Source organism: Enoplosus armatus, chromosome 20 (genome assembly GCF_043641665.1).
Source record: "Enoplosus armatus isolate fEnoArm2 chromosome 20, fEnoArm2.hap1, whole genome shotgun sequence".
In the NCBI taxonomy this organism is placed as follows: Eukaryota; Metazoa; Chordata; class Actinopteri; order Centrarchiformes; family Enoplosidae; genus Enoplosus; species Enoplosus armatus.
In genome coordinates, this window is record NC_092199.1 from 20006081 (window position 1) to 20023086 (window position 17006).

The following is a 17006-nucleotide window of genomic DNA, read 5'->3' on the forward strand; positions in this document are numbered from 1 at the left end:
CTGCTGGTGAGGTGCTTCTGTTTCATTGTCGTGCGGGTGTGATAGATACTTTCTGCGGTAGGATTTTATCTTGTTTCTGAGGCAGGTGTCTCTTGGTGGAGGATGCACAAGCAGACCAGAGTTGATATTGATTATGCTGACTGATTCTACTGTTCTACTACAATCTCTATTCTAACCTGTAACCCTGGACCTTTCAGTCCCCTCTGTGTTGCAGAGATGAGTACGGATGCTGAAATGTCTGTGTTTGGGGAGGCTGCCCCATACCTGCGGAGACCCGAACGAGAGCGAATCGAAGCCCAAAACAGGCCCTTTGATGCTAAAACTGCAGTGTTCGTGGCGGATCAGAGGGAGCTGTTTGTTAAAGGCACTCTGCAGAGCAAAGACGGCGGCAAAGCAACCGTTAAAACTGATGCAGGACAGGTACGTTAGCTGGGCACGGGGCAAGTCATCCACACGCTCTCTCCTCCATAGTGTTCGGCTGACGCAGAGCCACATCTCTCTTCACAGGTGGTAACAGTGAAGGATGACGAAGTCTTCCCCATGAACCCGCCCAAGTTCGACAAGATCGAGGACATGGCCATGATGACCCACCTCAATGAGGCCGCTGTGCTGTATAACCTCAAAGAGCGTTACGCAGCGTGGATGATCTATGTGAGTGACGCAGTGTTAACTGTAGTTGATGATGGTCATTCGCACACAGTGCAGACGCCACGTAGACCGACATTAGAGCTGCAGTAAGTTTGTGATGTATGGGGCTGAAAATGCCTCGTCATGTCTACCTTGACAAAGGCGGTGGGTAACAACTCCTTTTTATGCTCTTAATGTCAAAGGTCAAGACTAGGGAAGAAATGGTATCCCTATATTTAATTCTACATGTGTTAAGTCTTTAGTCTTGAACCAGATGCTCTCTGACAACTACACCTTAAAAGTAATACTACTACCGCAGTTTCAAAGTAATGAAATAAACTAATGTTATTTGATAACCAAATTATATCTAAACAAGCTGATGCTAAGCTAAGCTAAACACTGAATTTCTGGCTGCAGAGAGTAACAGTGCACATTTTTCCTGCACTGGTAATACATTGTCAGTAGAGATGAACTTTTCTAATTTTCACTACTCATGCAGCTACTGTCCTTCTGCATTGTTTGGGAAGTGTTGTACATCCCAGTCAGCGTGGATATGATGATACACAGGTCAAAAGATGTAGACGTCTAGATTAAAACCAGGCTCAATTTGGTTGGAACGTTGATTTTGGAAGTTTATTTTATATGTAACTACAGTGTTAGTTTGCAGTATTTAAACTGGTATATTTTAATGACAAGGACGTCCTAACGACAAGCTGAAATGTAGTCATTGAAATGCTTTTCAAACAACTTTTATAGGTATCCTACAGACAAATTAACTCTACATTCAGTGACAATGTTTTTGTACGTTGAATATCAGTGTTTTAAGCGTTTTCACGTTGTATAAAATCCGTGTGTACGGAGGCCTGTAGGTGTCATGGGCAAAACAAAACTAATCCACACCCTTGGATTAATAATTTGTGCTCTTGGTTTAATAATTTGTGCGCATTTTAATCTTGGCGTGATACAGCTGCTCTCTCGCTGTCCAAACAAAGCCACGAAGCCACTCACTAATGAAAGATATATAACATTACAGGTTAACTGCTGCCTGAACGTCAGGCTTTTCTTCACATTCCAGCGCTGAAACAAACACAGTTTCCTCAAAATTACAAAACACCTTGATGTAGGCTATGTTGAGTCTATCTTCTCTTTTATATATTCTCTAAATATCTGTAATCATCACACAGCAACAGGAACGACACAAGTCTCCAAATTAATTATTTTTATGCACGTGGCACAGCTGCAGTAACTTCATTAATTATTTATAAGGGACAGTACAGAATTGTGGGGTGGGGGCTGAATCTTATATTTCGTTTCATAAAAAAAAAAAAATCATTAAAACATTAAAAATATCCTCCAGATAGAAAATACCGAAACACAGGTTAAGTTGGTTTACACACAAGCTGATTTGGTTTTATGCTCCAAGTGATAAATGCTAACAGAGCTCAGTGTCTTGGTAGCAAGAACTGATACAGTGTGTGTGTGTGTGTGTGTGTGTGTGTGTGTTGGGATTGCCCAGGACAGAAATAAAAACGTGCGTGCAGAGCTGATCATATTATGAGTGTGGCCACAGTTAGCATGGTTCATTTCACCAATTAGTGGAACAAGTTAGTGGAATGAGTTTGGACTTTTATTTACAGTGAAATAAAAATGTCCTGGCGGATTAGATGGAGCTCAGGGCCCATCCTAACGGACGGCTGCTTTATTCCAAAAGATTTGACGGGATACACTTGGAATCTCTGTGTAACAGCTTGTCTGTGATCTAATGCAGATGCTTCCATACAGGTATAATCTATCTTGACATGGTTTAGGTCCCCTTGTCCTCTTAATATGAAGAATTTGGAGATGTCTTAAAAAAACTGTAATTTCTCAAAGGAAAAAGGTCTAATTCTTCGAAACATTTTTGACCTGCAAATCACCAAATCCATGTTTACTCAAACAAATGTTTTATTTGATGTTTTTTAGACCTACTCTGGGCTGTTCTGCGTCACTGTGAACCCTTACAAGGGGCTCCCAGTGTACAACCAAGAGGTAGTGGTGGCCTACAGGGGCAAAAAGCGCATGGAGGCTCCACCACACATCTTCTCCATCTCGGACAACGCCTATCAGTTCATGCTTACTGGTAAACTGACACTGGGAAAAAATGTATTGTTATATTCAGCTTTCTGATGCAATGCTAATATGACTATGGTGTTATTTGTTGTAGATAGAGAAAACCAGTCCATCCTTATCACGTAAGCTGCATGTTGATGCAAATGATACAGCCTACCTTTGCATACTTTTTATCAAAGAGGAAATAAAACATTCCTGCTGTGTGTTTTTCTGTAGTGGAGAATCTGGTGCAGGAAAGACCGTCAACACGAAGCGAGTCATCCAGTACTTTGCGACAATCGCAGGGTCTGGGGACAGGAAAAAAGATGCTTCTGCCTCTGGAAAATTACATGTAACTATTATAATGGATTTCTACTCACTAAATGGTGTTACAAGTAGTCTACCAATAACCTGTCAGTGCATATATTTGTAACCAAATCACTGCTTATCTGCGTTTGTGTTTTATTTTGTTCTTTCTGTTGCTGTAGGGGAATCTGGAGGACCAGATCATCTCTGCTAACCCACTGCTAGAGGCCTTTGGAAATGCCAAAACTGTCCGAAACGATAACTCCTCACGTTTTGTGAGTGAGAAGACTGAGATTTTGCTAGAACGCCCCCGCCCCCCCCACAGATTAATTATTATTTTTTTCTATTTTAGGGCAAATTCATAAGAATCCACTTTGGAACCACAGGAAAACTGTCTTCCGCTGATATTGAAACTTGTGAGTTAGAATACAATAGAGACATGTAATGTTTTGTTGTTGGAGGCCTTTCTTCAAGTTCATCTCGTTTTTCTTTCACAGACCTGCTGGAAAAATCCAGAGTAACTTTCCAGCTGGCTGCAGAGAGGAGTTACCATATTTTCTACCAGATCATGTCCAACAAGAAGCCTGAGCTGATAGGTAACATAAGGGTGATCAGTGCCACAGTGTAAATGTGTGCAACAGCCCTCTCTGTACGTTGAATGTCGTAAGCGAGGCCTGGATTTGACTGGCACATCATTCTTCCATCCAGAGACCCTCCTCATCACCACCAACCCCTACGACTACCCGTTTGTCAGCCAAGGGGAGATCAGCGTGGCCAGTATTGATGACAGCGAGGAGCTGATGGCCACAGATGTGAGTCAAATTTGCACTCGTTTTCTTTTCCACCGCAGCTGACATCCGCTGGTCTGACGTCAGCCTCATTCTGATGTGCTTTCAGAGCGCCATTGACACCCTGGGCTTCACTGGAGAGGAGAGGATTGGCATCTACAAGCTAACAGGGGCTGTGATGCATTATGGGAATATGAAGTTCAAGCAGAGGCAGAGAGAGGAGCAAGCAGAGCCAGATGGAACCGAGGGTAAATGTTATTTATTGATTTTACCTTCATCTTTTAATGTCTTACAGTTATTCTTTTAAGTTTGGTAAGGTTTATGTAAATATCTATTTTTATCTTTTTCTACTTCTTATCTTAACTTTTCCTCTCTGCTTTATAGTTCTCTTATTTGACCTTTATTTGTTCTGATCAGTGGCTGACAAAGCAGCTTACCTGATGGGCCTAAACTCTGCAGACCTGCTGAAAGCACTGTGTTACCCCAGAGTGAAGGTTGGGAATGAGTATGTGACCAAAGGGCAGACTGTTCAGCAGGTACATGTGTGTTAGTAAACCATTATGAATTGTATATTACTGCCTATCATAGTTTATGTTTACCTCAATCGACTTCTTAGCCTATTGTGGCTAATACTATGCAGCTGAGAGAAAATAATGCTACAATAACCTTGAAGCTGCACTAATCAATATAATTATCAAGTATATTAATTATCAAATTACCGTGTAACCTGAAAGGTGTTGCCAGTCGCAGCGAACCCACTGAGAATTAACATCCAAGTCTGCAGCTCTACTAAGCTTCCTTTAGCTCATTGTTTTGGTCATCCAGCCCGCAAATGTCACCCTATAAACCCAATTTTCAGCCACAGCAGGTGACGGTTTTCAGCAGCACAGCACTGATAATGCTGGTTATGCTGGTGCAGAAAGTTAGCTAGCTTCTAAAGAGCCAGATATCTGTCTTTGGTGTAGATCAAAACAGAGCAAAAGGAGAGTGAATACTGAACTGACATTCATCAGGTGGTCAGAAACACAACTCCAGTGTTGCTTCATGTCTGCTGGATTTGTAAGGAGGTAATTGTTCTACTTCGTCCGCTATAACATTATGCTGTGATTTCAGCTGGTCGTTCCTCTGCCCCCATTTGACCAAAAAATCTACTGATGCTGCTTTAAGCCGAGGTTTTGCATGACGAAAGAATTGCACATTAGATTAATGGTGTATAATAATAGGTCATATAATATTTTGTATTGATCAAAGGTCTTATTTCACTAACCTGCTGGGATCTCACTGGCACATGTCATTGTGCAGGTCTACAATTCTATTGGTGCTTTGGCCAAATCGGTCTATGAGAAGATGTTTGTGTGGATGGTCCTCCGCATTAATCAGATGCTGGACACCAAGCAGCCCAGGCAGTTCTTTATCGGAGTCCTGGACATTGCTGGGTTTGAAATCTTTGATGTAAGTTGGCATGAAGCTGTGAATTTACTGGACTTTATAATGAACAATGTGGTGATGCTCGAAATGGTTTGCTTTGCAGTATAACAGCCTGGAACAGCTGTGTATCAATTTCACCAACGAGAAACTGCAACAGTTTTTCAACCACCACATGTTTGTGCTAGAGCAAGAAGAGTATAAGAAAGAAGGCATCGAGTGGGAATTCATTGACTTTGGGATGGACCTAGCTGCCTGTATAGAGCTCATTGAAAAGGTTACAGATGTGATATAATACAGAGTCACACAAATATATGTCTACAAAGAGTGGCTTTTTGTGTTAAAACAAAATCTTTCTGTTCTCAACAGCCAATGGGCATCTTTTCCATCCTTGAAGAGGAGTGTATGTTTCCCAAGGCGTCAGACACCACCTTCAAAAACAAGCTGTATGACCAGCATCTTGGAAAATCCAACAACTTCCAGAAGCCCAAGCCTGTCAAAGGCAAGGCGGAGGCTCACTTCTCCCTGGTGCACTATGCTGGCACTGTGGACTACAGCATCACAGGCTGGTTGGACAAGAACAAGGACCCGCTGAATGACACTGTAGTCCAGCTCTTCCAGAAAGCCAGCCTCAAACTCCTGGCTTTCCTGTATTCGACCTATTCTTCATCTGACGGTAAGAATGTGAGACAAGGGGAAAGACTGAATGTTGTTATTTCAAGGTTCAGCCTTATAATGTAGATAAAAACATTTCTTCTTCCAGAGAATAGTGGTGCAGGACGTAGCGGAGCTGGAACTGCTAAGAAAGCAGCAAAGAAGAAGGGCTCATCCTTCCAGACTGTGTCGGCCCTCTTTCGGGTAACAGCGTACTAAAATAATACTAGACCTTAAATTTTGATACAAATAATAAAGTAGAGCAATGATAGTTCAGCTTTTCTGTAACAAAGTAATGATGTGGATTATCTCCAACAGGAGAACCTTGGAAAGCTAATGACAAATCTCAAGAGCACCCATCCTCATTTTGTTAGGTGTCTAATTCCAAATGAAAGCAAAACTCCAGGTATCTCAGTAATGTCATGATATAAACACTCCTCATCAGGCAATTTAAATACTACCCCAGGCAGCTTGATTATAATGAGGCTCTGGCTCACCTTTTAGGGATTATGGAACACCATCTGGTTATCCATCAGCTGCGATGTAACGGTGTGCTGGAAGGAATCAGGATCTGCAGGAAGGGCTTCCCCAGTAGAATCCTGTACGGGGATTTCAAGCAAAGGTAAGAAGCAGAGATGAGGTTTTTTGATAGTTTTTAAAAATCTTTTCTCTAACAAGACTTTTTTTTTCCTTCTTGTAGGTACAAAGTACTGAATGCTAGTGTGATACCTGAGGGACAATTCATCGACAACAAGAAAGCTGCGGAGAAGCTCTTGGGGTCTATTGACGTGGATCACACGCAGTATAAGTTTGGGCATACCAAGGTATCATCGTCGTCGTTGCCATACTAACCGTTAAACCGTTTAAAGTATGAAACTGATGTTAAGACTTTGTAGTTTACGGATCTAGTATTTGTAAGTATCTCAAGATATACCCAAATTCCGATTTCCCGAAGGTGTTCTTCAAAGCCGGACTCTTGGGTCTACTAGAAGAGATGAGGGATGAAAGACTGGCCTCTCTCATCACCATTACTCAAGCCTTGTGTCGTGGCTTCCTCAGGAGGAAGGAGTTTCAGAAAATGATGGAGAGGAGGTAATCAGAATTATGGTCGATTAAAATCACAGACCACATGTCATGTGTACGTAAAAATACCACCTGAAGGCCTGTATTGCATTGAAACCCAAAGGCTAAGAGCGAACTCCGTCACTTTCCAGAGAGTCCATTTATATTGTCCAATACAACATCCGTTCCTTCATGAATGTGAAACACTGGCCGTGGATGAAGCTCTACTTTAAGATCAAGCCACTCCTGAGGAGTGCTGAGACCGAGAAGGAGATGGCCGTCATGAAAGTGGAGTTCGCCAAGTGTAAGGAAGATTTAGCCAAAGCTGAGGCCAAGAGGAAGGAACTGGAAGCCAAAATGGTTTCCCTGCTTCAGGAGAAGAATGACCTGTGTCTGCAGATTCATTCTGTAAGTAGAGAAAACACACTTTTTTGCGAAGATATTGCTGTTAATGTGAGTCTTGCGTAAGGGCTCCAGCCTGCGCTTGCAGGGCCCGCCGCAAGAGGCACGACTTAAGGAGAACTGCATGCTACATAAATGCATAAATCCTGTTTTAACCAAACAGGAAAGTGAAAGTCTGGCAGATGCAGAGGAAAGATGTGAGGGGCTGATTAAGAACAAGATTTTGCTGGAGGCCAAAGCCAAAGAACTCAGCGAGAGACTGGAGGACGAGGAGGAGGTGAACGCCGAGCTGACCGCCAAGAGGAGGAAGCTGGAGGATGAGTGCTCCGAGCTGAAGAAAGACATTGATGACTTGGAGCTCACCTTGGCTAAAGTGGAGAAGGAAAAACATGCCACTGAAAACAAGGTGCGCGTCTGCTGGGTGGTCCTCTGAACACCAAGCCCGGAGATTTAAACACTAACTAACAAATTACCTTTTGCTTCACCTTCAGGTGAAGAATCTGACTGAGGAGATGTCCTCTCTTGATGATACCATCGCCAAGTTATCCAAGGAGAAGTTGGCCCTGCAGGAGGCCCACCAGCAGACACTGGATGACCTGCAAGCAGAGGAAGACAAGGTCAACTCTTTGACCAAAGCCAAGATCAAGCTGGAGCAACAAGTTGATGATGTGAGTCTTTGGCCATTACAGTTGGAAATCATAGCATGTGTGTGTTATAGTCAGTATTATTATTTTAAAGGGGAACCTGGGAGAAGAAAAGGAATATTGACTTAGTTGCTCCGTGTCAGCCACCTTCGACATATCAGCATTGTGTTTAAAGCTTATTGCGCTGTGTGGCCAAAAAAATAAAGTCAGTGAATGCAGGTTTGATAATTATACTGAAATTGTGTCCGTGTGTCAGCTCGAGGGCTCTCTGGAACAAGAAAAAAAGATACGGATGGATATTGAGAGAGCCAAAAGAAAGCTCGAAGGAGATCTGAAACTAACTCAAGAATCCATAATGGATTTGGAAAATGACAAGCAGCAACTGGAGGAACGCCTTAAAAAGTACGTATTGGGTGCAGCAGTGTAAGCATAATGATAAGTGCAGTACCTTACATGTTCTCTAATCACGTGGTTTGGTTTTGCTTATCAGGAAAGACTTTGAATTCAGCCAACTTGTAGGCAAAATTGAGGATGAGCAGAGTGTGGCGGTGCAATCTCAGAAGAGGATCAAGGAGCTTCAGGTACTTGAAAAAGCTTAAGGGTTAACTGGAAATTTGCTGCAAGTCAATGAATGTTTTTTTTCCGTTGCTTTACAGGCCCGTATTGAAGAATTGGAAGAGGAGATTGAAGTGGAGCGTGTTGCCAGGGCTAAGGTGGAAAAGCAAAGGTCTGATCTCTCCAGGGAGCTGGAGGAGATCAGCGAGAGGCTGGAGGAGGCCGGAGGAGCCACAGCCGCTCAGATAGAGATGAACAAGAAGCGAGAGGCCGAGTTTCAGAAACTGAGGCGAGACCTCGAGGAGTCGACCCTCCAGCACGAGGCCACCGCTGCAGCTTTAAGGAAGAAGCATGCCGACAGCGTGGGTGAGCTGGGAGAGCAGATTGACAACCTTCAGCGGGTCAAACAGAAGCTGGAGAAAGAGAAGAGCGAGTACAAGATGGAGATTGATGACCTGTCTGGCAACATAGAGGTCATGGTCAAGTCAAAGGTAAGTTAGACCAGTACAGAAAGTACATGCAATATATCATGGTAAATATAACAATTTTCATCAACTTATTTTATGAATATTACAGATTAACTATGAGAAGCTGTGTCACTCTCTGGAAGACCAACTGAGTGAATACAAGACAAAGCATGACGAGAACTCTCGTCTGATCACTGAAATAAATGGTCAAAGAGGAAGACTTCAGAATGAAAACGGTACGCAACAGAGTTCAATCTTGTTAAACGCACTTCTGGGGTCAAATACTTCTCTCTTTAACTTACACTGTTTTCCGAAACCTCTCGAGAAGGTGAGTTTTCTCGTCTTCTTGAGGAGAAAGAAGCGATACTCTCTCAGATGTCGAGGGCTAAGCTGGCCTTCACTCAGCAAGTTGAGGAGCTGAAGAGGCAGGTTGAAGAAGAAGGAAAGGTTTGTTGCATTATTGTGTGGCCAAACCATTCCTGTGACGTGAATGATCTCTGAAGGTCAGTAGGCTAACTGATTAAACAGGTAGCTAGAGGCTTATAGGTTGTTATAACTTGGAAGCTCAGCAAGGCTAACAGATTTACCTGAGTGAGTCAATATTTCTTAATTGCGTTTTCCCCCCTTTTTCATGTCATTCTAGTTAGAGAAAAACTCCCCTTCTACTGTGACCAGCAAGGAGGTTTAAAGGAATAGTTAGCATTTTGGGAAATGCGCTAATTCACCAGTAGACAATCAGCATAAGAGTGTCCAGATGAATTCTGATATTAACAAATTAACAAGTTTCTTCAACTAAAATCCAAATCTGCCTCTGTCAGGCAAAGAACGCCCTCGCCCACGCTCTCCAATCTGCCCGCCATGACTGTGATCTGCTGAGGGAGCAGTTTGAGGAGGAGCAGGAGGCCAAGGCTGAGCTCCAGAGAGCCATGTCCAAGGCCAACAGCGAGGTGGCCCAGTGGAGGACCAAATACGAGACCGACGCCATCCAGCGCAACGATGAATTGGAGGAGGCCAAGTGAGGGTCGCTCTCATACATATAGAAAATTGAGAAATGAGATATTTGCAATGACATTATTGCTCACGCTTAATTTTGTCACCCTCAGGAAAAAGCTTGCCCAGCGTTTGCAGGAGGCTGAGGAGGCCTCTGAGGTTGTGAACGCCAAGTGCTCATCTTTGGAAAAGACGAAGCAGAGGCTGCAAGGGGAGGTGGAGGACCTCATGACTGATGTGGAACGGGCAAACGCTCAAGCAGCTAGCCTGGATAAAAAGCAGAGAAGCTTTGATAAGGTAACACACACACTTATGCTAAACAATTACAACTACCCACTGATGCTAACAATCCAAATAACAATCTGCAGCATTGTCTGTTTTGCTAGTTGCTATTGTTGATTGATATAGGCTGACATACCAGTGACTCAACCCATACCCAGTTAATGACAGCTTTTACATTTGCTGCTCTAAACACCTGTTGTGTGCAACAGAGGTTTATTTGGAATGTAGAAGATCTGGGTAGTTAGCTTGAGCAACAGTAGCCGCCATGCATCACCTACAAATATACAGCAATGAGCAAAACCAGACAATATATTCAATCATTTGTGTCCTCCGTAGATTCTGGCCGAGTGGAAACAGAAGTATGAAGAGAGTCAGGCTGAGCTGGATGGAGCACAGAAGGAGTCTCGCCACCTCAGCACTGAGCTCTTCAAAATTAAGAACTCCTACGAGGAAGCTTTGGAGCACCTCGAGGTCTTCAAACGAGAGAATAAAAACCTGCAACGTACGTATATTTCTGTCAAAGGAAGGTTCAACTGGAACATGGTTGACAATGAATCAGAGGATTTTGAATAAACACTAATTATGCCAAAGATGATTTTATATGAATGTTATGCTCATATGTCAATTTGTATTGCCTTCTCATCTGCAATTAATTGAAGACATTTTTGATTTAATTGATTTTTACATTTTAAGAGGAAATCTCTGATTTGAGTGAACAACTTGGAGAGAATGGCAAAGCCATCCATGAGCTGGAGAAGACTAAGAAACAAACGGACGCTGAGAAGACAGAGATCCAGACCGCTTTGGAAGAAGCTGAGGTAACTCAATGTCGTATAAAGAAATTATTCACATCGTAAAATCAATTTTCAACAATCAACAACTCCTATGTATTCTTCTTTTCATCTGTACTCTAGGCTTCTCTGGAACATGAGGAATCCAAAATTCTGCGTATCCAGCTGGAGCTCACTCAAGTCAAAGGAGATGTCGACCGCAGGCTGGCTGAGAAGGACGAGGAGATCGACCAGATGAAGCGCAACCACCAGCGTGTCGTCGAAACAATGCAGTCCGCGCTGGATTCTGAGACCCGCTGCAAGAACGATGCCATGAGAATCAGGAAGAAGATGGAGACGGACCTCAACGAGATGGAGATCCAGCTGAGCCACGCCAATCGGCAGGCTGCTGAAGTCCAGAAGCAGCTGAGGAACATGCAAGCCCACCTCAAAGTGAAATATTGTTCACTGGCGGCTTCAACGCAAGAATTGGCTTTTAAAACCCATTTTCGGGTAAAGCTTTTACCATTCCTGTCTCTCTCCGCAGGAACAAACCCTTCACCTGGATGAGGCACTGCGGAGCCAGGAGGACCTGAAGGAGCAGGTGGCCATGGTGGAGCGCAGGAGCTGCCTGATACAGGCAGAGGTGGAGGAGCTCAGGGCTGCTCTGGAACAGTCCGAAAGAAGCCGCAAATTAGCTGAACAGGAACTGGCTGATGCCTGTGAGAGAGTAGGACTGCTGCACTCTCAGGTGAGCAGTGTTATTGCAATGCGCCAACAAGGGCCACTGAAATCTACAGCGACAGCGCCATTATGTGAGATACCTATTATCTACCTATAAAATAGATATGTGATGTATATCTGCTGTTGATCAGGTGCTGAGTTCTGAGCTTAAAGACCCATCTGGTCATGGAAGATGGCACAACAAACAACATTCAGCATTCAGCTTCAAAGGCTGTTACACTTTAAAGCTGCGTGAATCAATGCGTTTATATTAGCAATGGATCAAATGACTGCGTATAAAGTGAAAGGTGTCAGCACAAACAAACAAAGTTAGCAACTAGCTGGTGAACATAGTGGAGCATTTAAAGAGCCAGATATTTCTTTCAGGAGTTGGTGGAGACCAAACCAGAGCTAAAAGACGAGAGAATATCATAGAATTTGGATTGTGAATTTGTCAGGTCCTCAGAAACCACCGAACTCCAACTGAATGCTAGTGTTGCATAACTTAAATTGTGAAGCATAAACATACGTCACCTTTTTCATTTACACTTTATTAATTGTCCATTGCAGAACGCAAGTCTCCTCAACTCCAAGAGGAAGCTGGATGCAGATGTCAGCCAGCTGCAGGGCGAGGTGGAGGATGCAATCCAAGAGGCTCGCAATGCAGAGGAAAAAGCCAAGAAGGCAATCACTGATGTAAATGTGGTGTACTTTACCTCTATTTATATCTAGCACTGCCAGGTTCATGTAGCGGGATTAGTAACCGCAAGAAACAGTGATAATTATCAAGCAGTCTGGTTGCCTCTATGAATCCTGTTGTTGTCGGGTCCAGCTTGATTATGAGCATTGATTTTGTATTTATAATGGCAATAAATCAAACATCAGTTTAACTTGCTGTGTTCATGCAGGCGGCCATGATGGCAGAGGAGCTGAAGAAAGAGCAGGACACCAGCAGCCACCTGGAGAGGATGAAGAAAAACCTGGAGACGTCTGTGAAGGACCTGCAGCACCGTCTGGATGAGGCTGAGAACCTGGCGTTGAAGGGGGGCAAGAAACAGCTCCAGAAACTGGAAGCTCGGGTATCCCGCTTGTTCATACGAGACTGCGTTATTGAGAACAAAAAAAAAAAAAAAAGACAGCTGATGTTGGGCTTGTGGGATTTTGACTCTTCTCATGTAGGTGCGTGAACTGGAGGGTGAAGTGGAGAGCGAGCAGAAAAGAGCTGCCGATGCCGTCAAGGGAATCCGTAAATACGAGAGGAGGGTGAAGGAGCTCACTTACCAGACTGAGGAGGACAAGAAGACCGTTTTGAGACTGCAGGACCTGGTGGACAAGCTGCAGCTCAAAGTCAAGGCATACAAGCGGCAGAATGAAGAAGCTGTAAGATCTTTTGGGACTGCCAGAAAAACAAGCAAGCATCTATTGTTCTGATTATTCTGATCGTAGCTTACTATGTTTTTGTTCTTTTGCTACAGGAGGAGCAGGCCGGTGCTCATCTTGCTAAGCTAAGGAAGGTGCAGCATGAGCTGGAAGAGGCACAGGAGCGGGCGGACATTGCTGAGTCCCAGGTCAACAAGATGAGAACCAGGAGCAGAGAGTTTGGAAAGGTAACACTTGGTTTATTTGGATCCTTATTGCCTCCTGCCAGAAGTTTGCTTATCTTCCTGGGGGGGGGGGGCTAACCAGTGAAATAATTTAATACATGGTCAACATCTGAGACACTCATTAATCACTAATAAAACACACAGAAACCAAAAATGCATCAATTATTACAAACCAACCAAATGAACCGCAGCGCATCACCATTACAGACTCTTTCCTTTCTTGTATACAAAGTACCTTTGGCCTTTTTATTTACATTCTCTCTCTCCTTGTCACATCACTCACATAACTTATTTTTATTAAACCATCAGCTTTGTACAAAGCAATCCGCAGGTACATCCAGTGCGCCTGTAGATCTGTCCACAGCAACAAATGAACAAAAGTCAGCTCCCACATGGACGAGAATGCTTGTAGTACACATTAATGGTTGCAGACAGTGCACATATGGCTAGCAGAGACCATGCCAAGCCCCTAAGGATTAATTAGGACACGGAAATATGTATATATATCCAGGAAAACACCTAATTCAAAAAGAGTGTTTCGCTTAAAACACACATTCTTTTGTCTAAGACAGTAGCTTGTTTTTAATCTCAAAAAAAAAAAAGTACATATTTCCTTTCCTTTGCCTCACTTGCCTTTCTTTCTCACCTTACCTCTCCTTCCCCGTCCTTCCGCTTCCTGTCTCAGGCTGCTGAATCTGAGTAAACCTCGCAGTGATGACACAGAAGACCCTCCTGTACGCAAGTTCTTAGTACAAGTAGAGCCTCACCAGAGTTAACAAACCCTATTGTTCTGCCGTGCAATTGTAGCAGAATAAAGTGGTGTGAAGCATTAGCTTTGTCTGGTTTTTTTTTTTTCCTCCACATCTGATGACATTATTGTCTTTCGTTAGATGTACTGTTTCTGAACAGCCAGATGAATGGTTTCTGAGCGTTTATCATAGTTCTCGATGTGTGCAGTTTATATGAGTCCCCCTCAGTGTGTGCTGTTTGCGCCTAATTTGAGCGTCTGTTTGCAGAGATCAGGGCGGATCCCAGCAGAACCCCCGCTGGCATTTACATTCTGAGTCAAAATAGCCGCCCTCCCTCACTGTCACTCATCTACATATACAATTACCTAATGCTTGCACAAGAAAAGTGGATTAACCACGATGAGACCACCATAATCAAAGGACCAATCAGAAAGGCCGCAGATGATTCAGTTAAGATGCAGCGTGTATTGAGCCGTGTCACTCCGTGCTTGAACCTGTTTGTTTAGCACACCAGACAGAGGGCCTCTCTACTGTTTTCTTTTGTCTCTCTGTCGGCGTCCTCATCAATACAGGAATCCATTTGTCTAAGACCCAGATTAGAAGACCTGGAAGTATAATACTCATCAGCATGACAAATAATCCGTATAGAAAACCCTTTAAAACAAGGGGCTGAGCCTCACAACCATTTGATCAGGGCTGTAGCTCCTCACTCACAACTCACAAGTTTTTCAACAACCTGTGGAAGAGTGTCTGACTCTGATACCTTTTCAGTATATTTAAATTAGGCTGTTTAGTATTTGAATACTGTATCCGCGATGTCCATTACATAAAGTGACTCCTCTTGTGCCCAAGACTGTCTCAGTGAAGGATAACAATAAGTGCCATGAGGACACAGCTGTGAAGGCCAAGCCCGGTGAGGTTTCCGTATTGCACACCGTTATGCAGCGTGGATGATGTATGAGAGTAGCACCTACACTAGTTGACCCCCCCTCCCCCACTATGAAGAGTCTCAGGTGTGAAATAAAGTAAAATCATACGACGGCTGATTTATTGACACCTGTGTGTATTTCAGATCCACTTTGGGCTGTAAAGCTCACGCAAATGACCCGTCACGTTTTCCACCTCTTTAATAATCGGCCGATTCTCACGAGTAAGACTACAAAACCACTTTTCAAACCAAAATATTTCTCATATAAGATAAGACAATCCTTTATTAATCGCTCAGCGGGGAATTTGCTTTGTTGCGGCAGCATACAGGATAGTGCAATAGCAAGAGACATAAGTAAGAAAAATCAAGATATCATAAATAAAAACACCAACTATAATGAACAAATTTACAAGTTCACAGAACGGGTAAAGGAATTTTACTGTATTGCACATAGAGAGATGTTGATATTGCGGAGTGCAGTGCTGACTGTAGAGCCTGAGAGCAGCAGCTCCTTCACACGCCGCGGGTGAAGCAGCGTGTCACTGACGGAGCTGCCCAGTGCCACCAGAGTGTCCTGTGCACGGGGTGGAACATGTCCTCCCTCAGGGATGATGGTTTAGCCGCCATTCTCCTCTCTCCCACCACTTCCACTGAGTCAAGGGGGCATCCCAGAACAGAGCTGGCCTTCTTAATCAGTCTGTCCAGTGCTGTCCACTCCTGACTGCACTTTATCATGCTGTCAGGATTGCCCCCTGCACTCCAAAAGACCTGAGTCTCCTGAGCAGGAGGAGTCTGCTCTGGCCCTTCTTGTCCAGTCCAGTTTATTGTTCAGGTGAACACTCAGATTTCACCATCTCGATGTCCATTCCCTGGACGTTCACTGGTGTGGGAGGGGGTGTGTTTCTCTTTGCTTTTCCCTGCGTTGATGTGGTAGGCGGGTCCGCCGGCACCAGTCCACAAAGTCCTGGGCCAGTTCCCTGTATTCCCTGTCGTCCCCATCGGTGATGAGACCGACAATTGCATCCACAAAAGATCTCTGCATATTTCTGGTTATGCTTTGCTGCTGCCCAATATCCTGGTGTCATCTGCAACACTACGGTAGCAGCAGCTAGAGGGCTCCCTTGAACAAGACAAGAAGTATGAGGGGAGAAGGACCCGGAAGAGGATTAAGCTTCCTCAAAAAAATTAGACGTTTTTCTTGAAACATTTGTCACAGGGTGAAATTGATTTGTGTATCTTTATCTTTATAAAGGCAAAAAAGAGACAAGTAGCCTGAGCTGGATGCGTCAGATCAGGGCAAGTTTAAAGAGGACCTATTATGCTGTTCCTTACAATGTTGGATATTCATACTAAACGTTGCCAAAGTTGCCAGATAATGAGGTAAATGTATGTAAAAGGAATTCCTGTGAGCCAAAAGCTCAGACTTCAGACCGCTCTGACTCTGATTCACCCTCTTTTAGTCTCTGTTTTTGGTCTCTCCCTGTCTCTTGCCTGTCTTTAGTTGCTAAATGTTCCACTATGTTCACCAGCTAGTCGCTAACTGTGCCTGCCCACTCTTCAGTGCAGAGCAGGTGGTAGTAGTAGTAGTAGTCTAGACAAGGTTTGGCGAGAGCGGTGAGACCGCAACCGAGGCAAAGTGATACCGCACGTCGCAAATCCAAAACAAAGAGCCGAAAGACCCTGAAATGGGAACTCTCTGTGAGCTCATCGTGCGACACCTCTCACATTACACATTTGACCCATTGTCAACATGTAAAATATTGATGAGAGCAACTTTAAATCTGTACAATACTTATTATGATTTATTGAATAAGTATGACTGAGCATTCACTCCTCAGTGGACACGTGAATCATCTTTTTCCATATTCGACTGAAGAAGGCTCGCAGTCCTTGCTCTTTGTCCTTTTCATCTACAATAAGCAAAACTACAAAAGCATTAGCC

The 17006-nt window shown here is 43.8% G+C and overlaps 1 protein-coding gene across 1 annotated transcript; it reads left to right on the plus strand.

Annotated features, from left to right (window-relative positions):
- The first annotated feature begins 216 nt into the window (after positions 1 to 216).
- On the plus strand, positions 217 to 16166 carry LOC139303682 (myosin heavy chain, fast skeletal muscle-like). Its single transcript, XM_070927517.1, has 39 exons — positions 217 to 420; positions 508 to 651; positions 2590 to 2746; positions 2831 to 2858; positions 2953 to 3067; positions 3204 to 3296; positions 3374 to 3437; positions 3519 to 3617; positions 3730 to 3833; positions 3919 to 4057; positions 4227 to 4345; positions 5112 to 5261; positions 5341 to 5511; positions 5604 to 5910; positions 5998 to 6092; positions 6207 to 6294; positions 6393 to 6510; positions 6589 to 6712; positions 6844 to 6980; positions 7103 to 7358; positions 7516 to 7758; positions 7844 to 8020; positions 8253 to 8398; positions 8487 to 8577; positions 8653 to 9042; positions 9128 to 9254; positions 9347 to 9465; positions 9837 to 10033; positions 10122 to 10305; positions 10627 to 10792; positions 10984 to 11108; positions 11205 to 11513; positions 11608 to 11811; positions 12354 to 12479; positions 12692 to 12862; positions 12963 to 13163; positions 13259 to 13390; positions 14989 to 15054; positions 15999 to 16166. Exons 1-39 carry the CDS (start codon positions 217 to 219, stop codon positions 16164 to 16166), a joined length of 6054 nt encoding a protein of 2017 aa, XP_070783618.1.
- Positions 16167 to 17006: the final 840 nt, after the last annotated feature.

Excerpts from the sequence above, each read along its gene's own strand:
- LOC139303682 (XM_070927517.1), top strand. The coding sequence starts at position 217 with ATGAGTACGGATGCTGAAATGTCTGTGTTTGGGGAGGCTGCCCCATAC. Across the intron at positions 5,512-5,603 it reads GTATAGAGCTCATTGAAAAG|CCAATGGGCATCTTTTCCAT; the intron begins GTTACAGATGTG and ends TGTTCTCAACAG. Across the intron at positions 9,043-9,127 it reads AGGTCATGGTCAAGTCAAAG|ATTAACTATGAGAAGCTGTG; the intron begins GTAAGTTAGACC and ends TGAATATTACAG.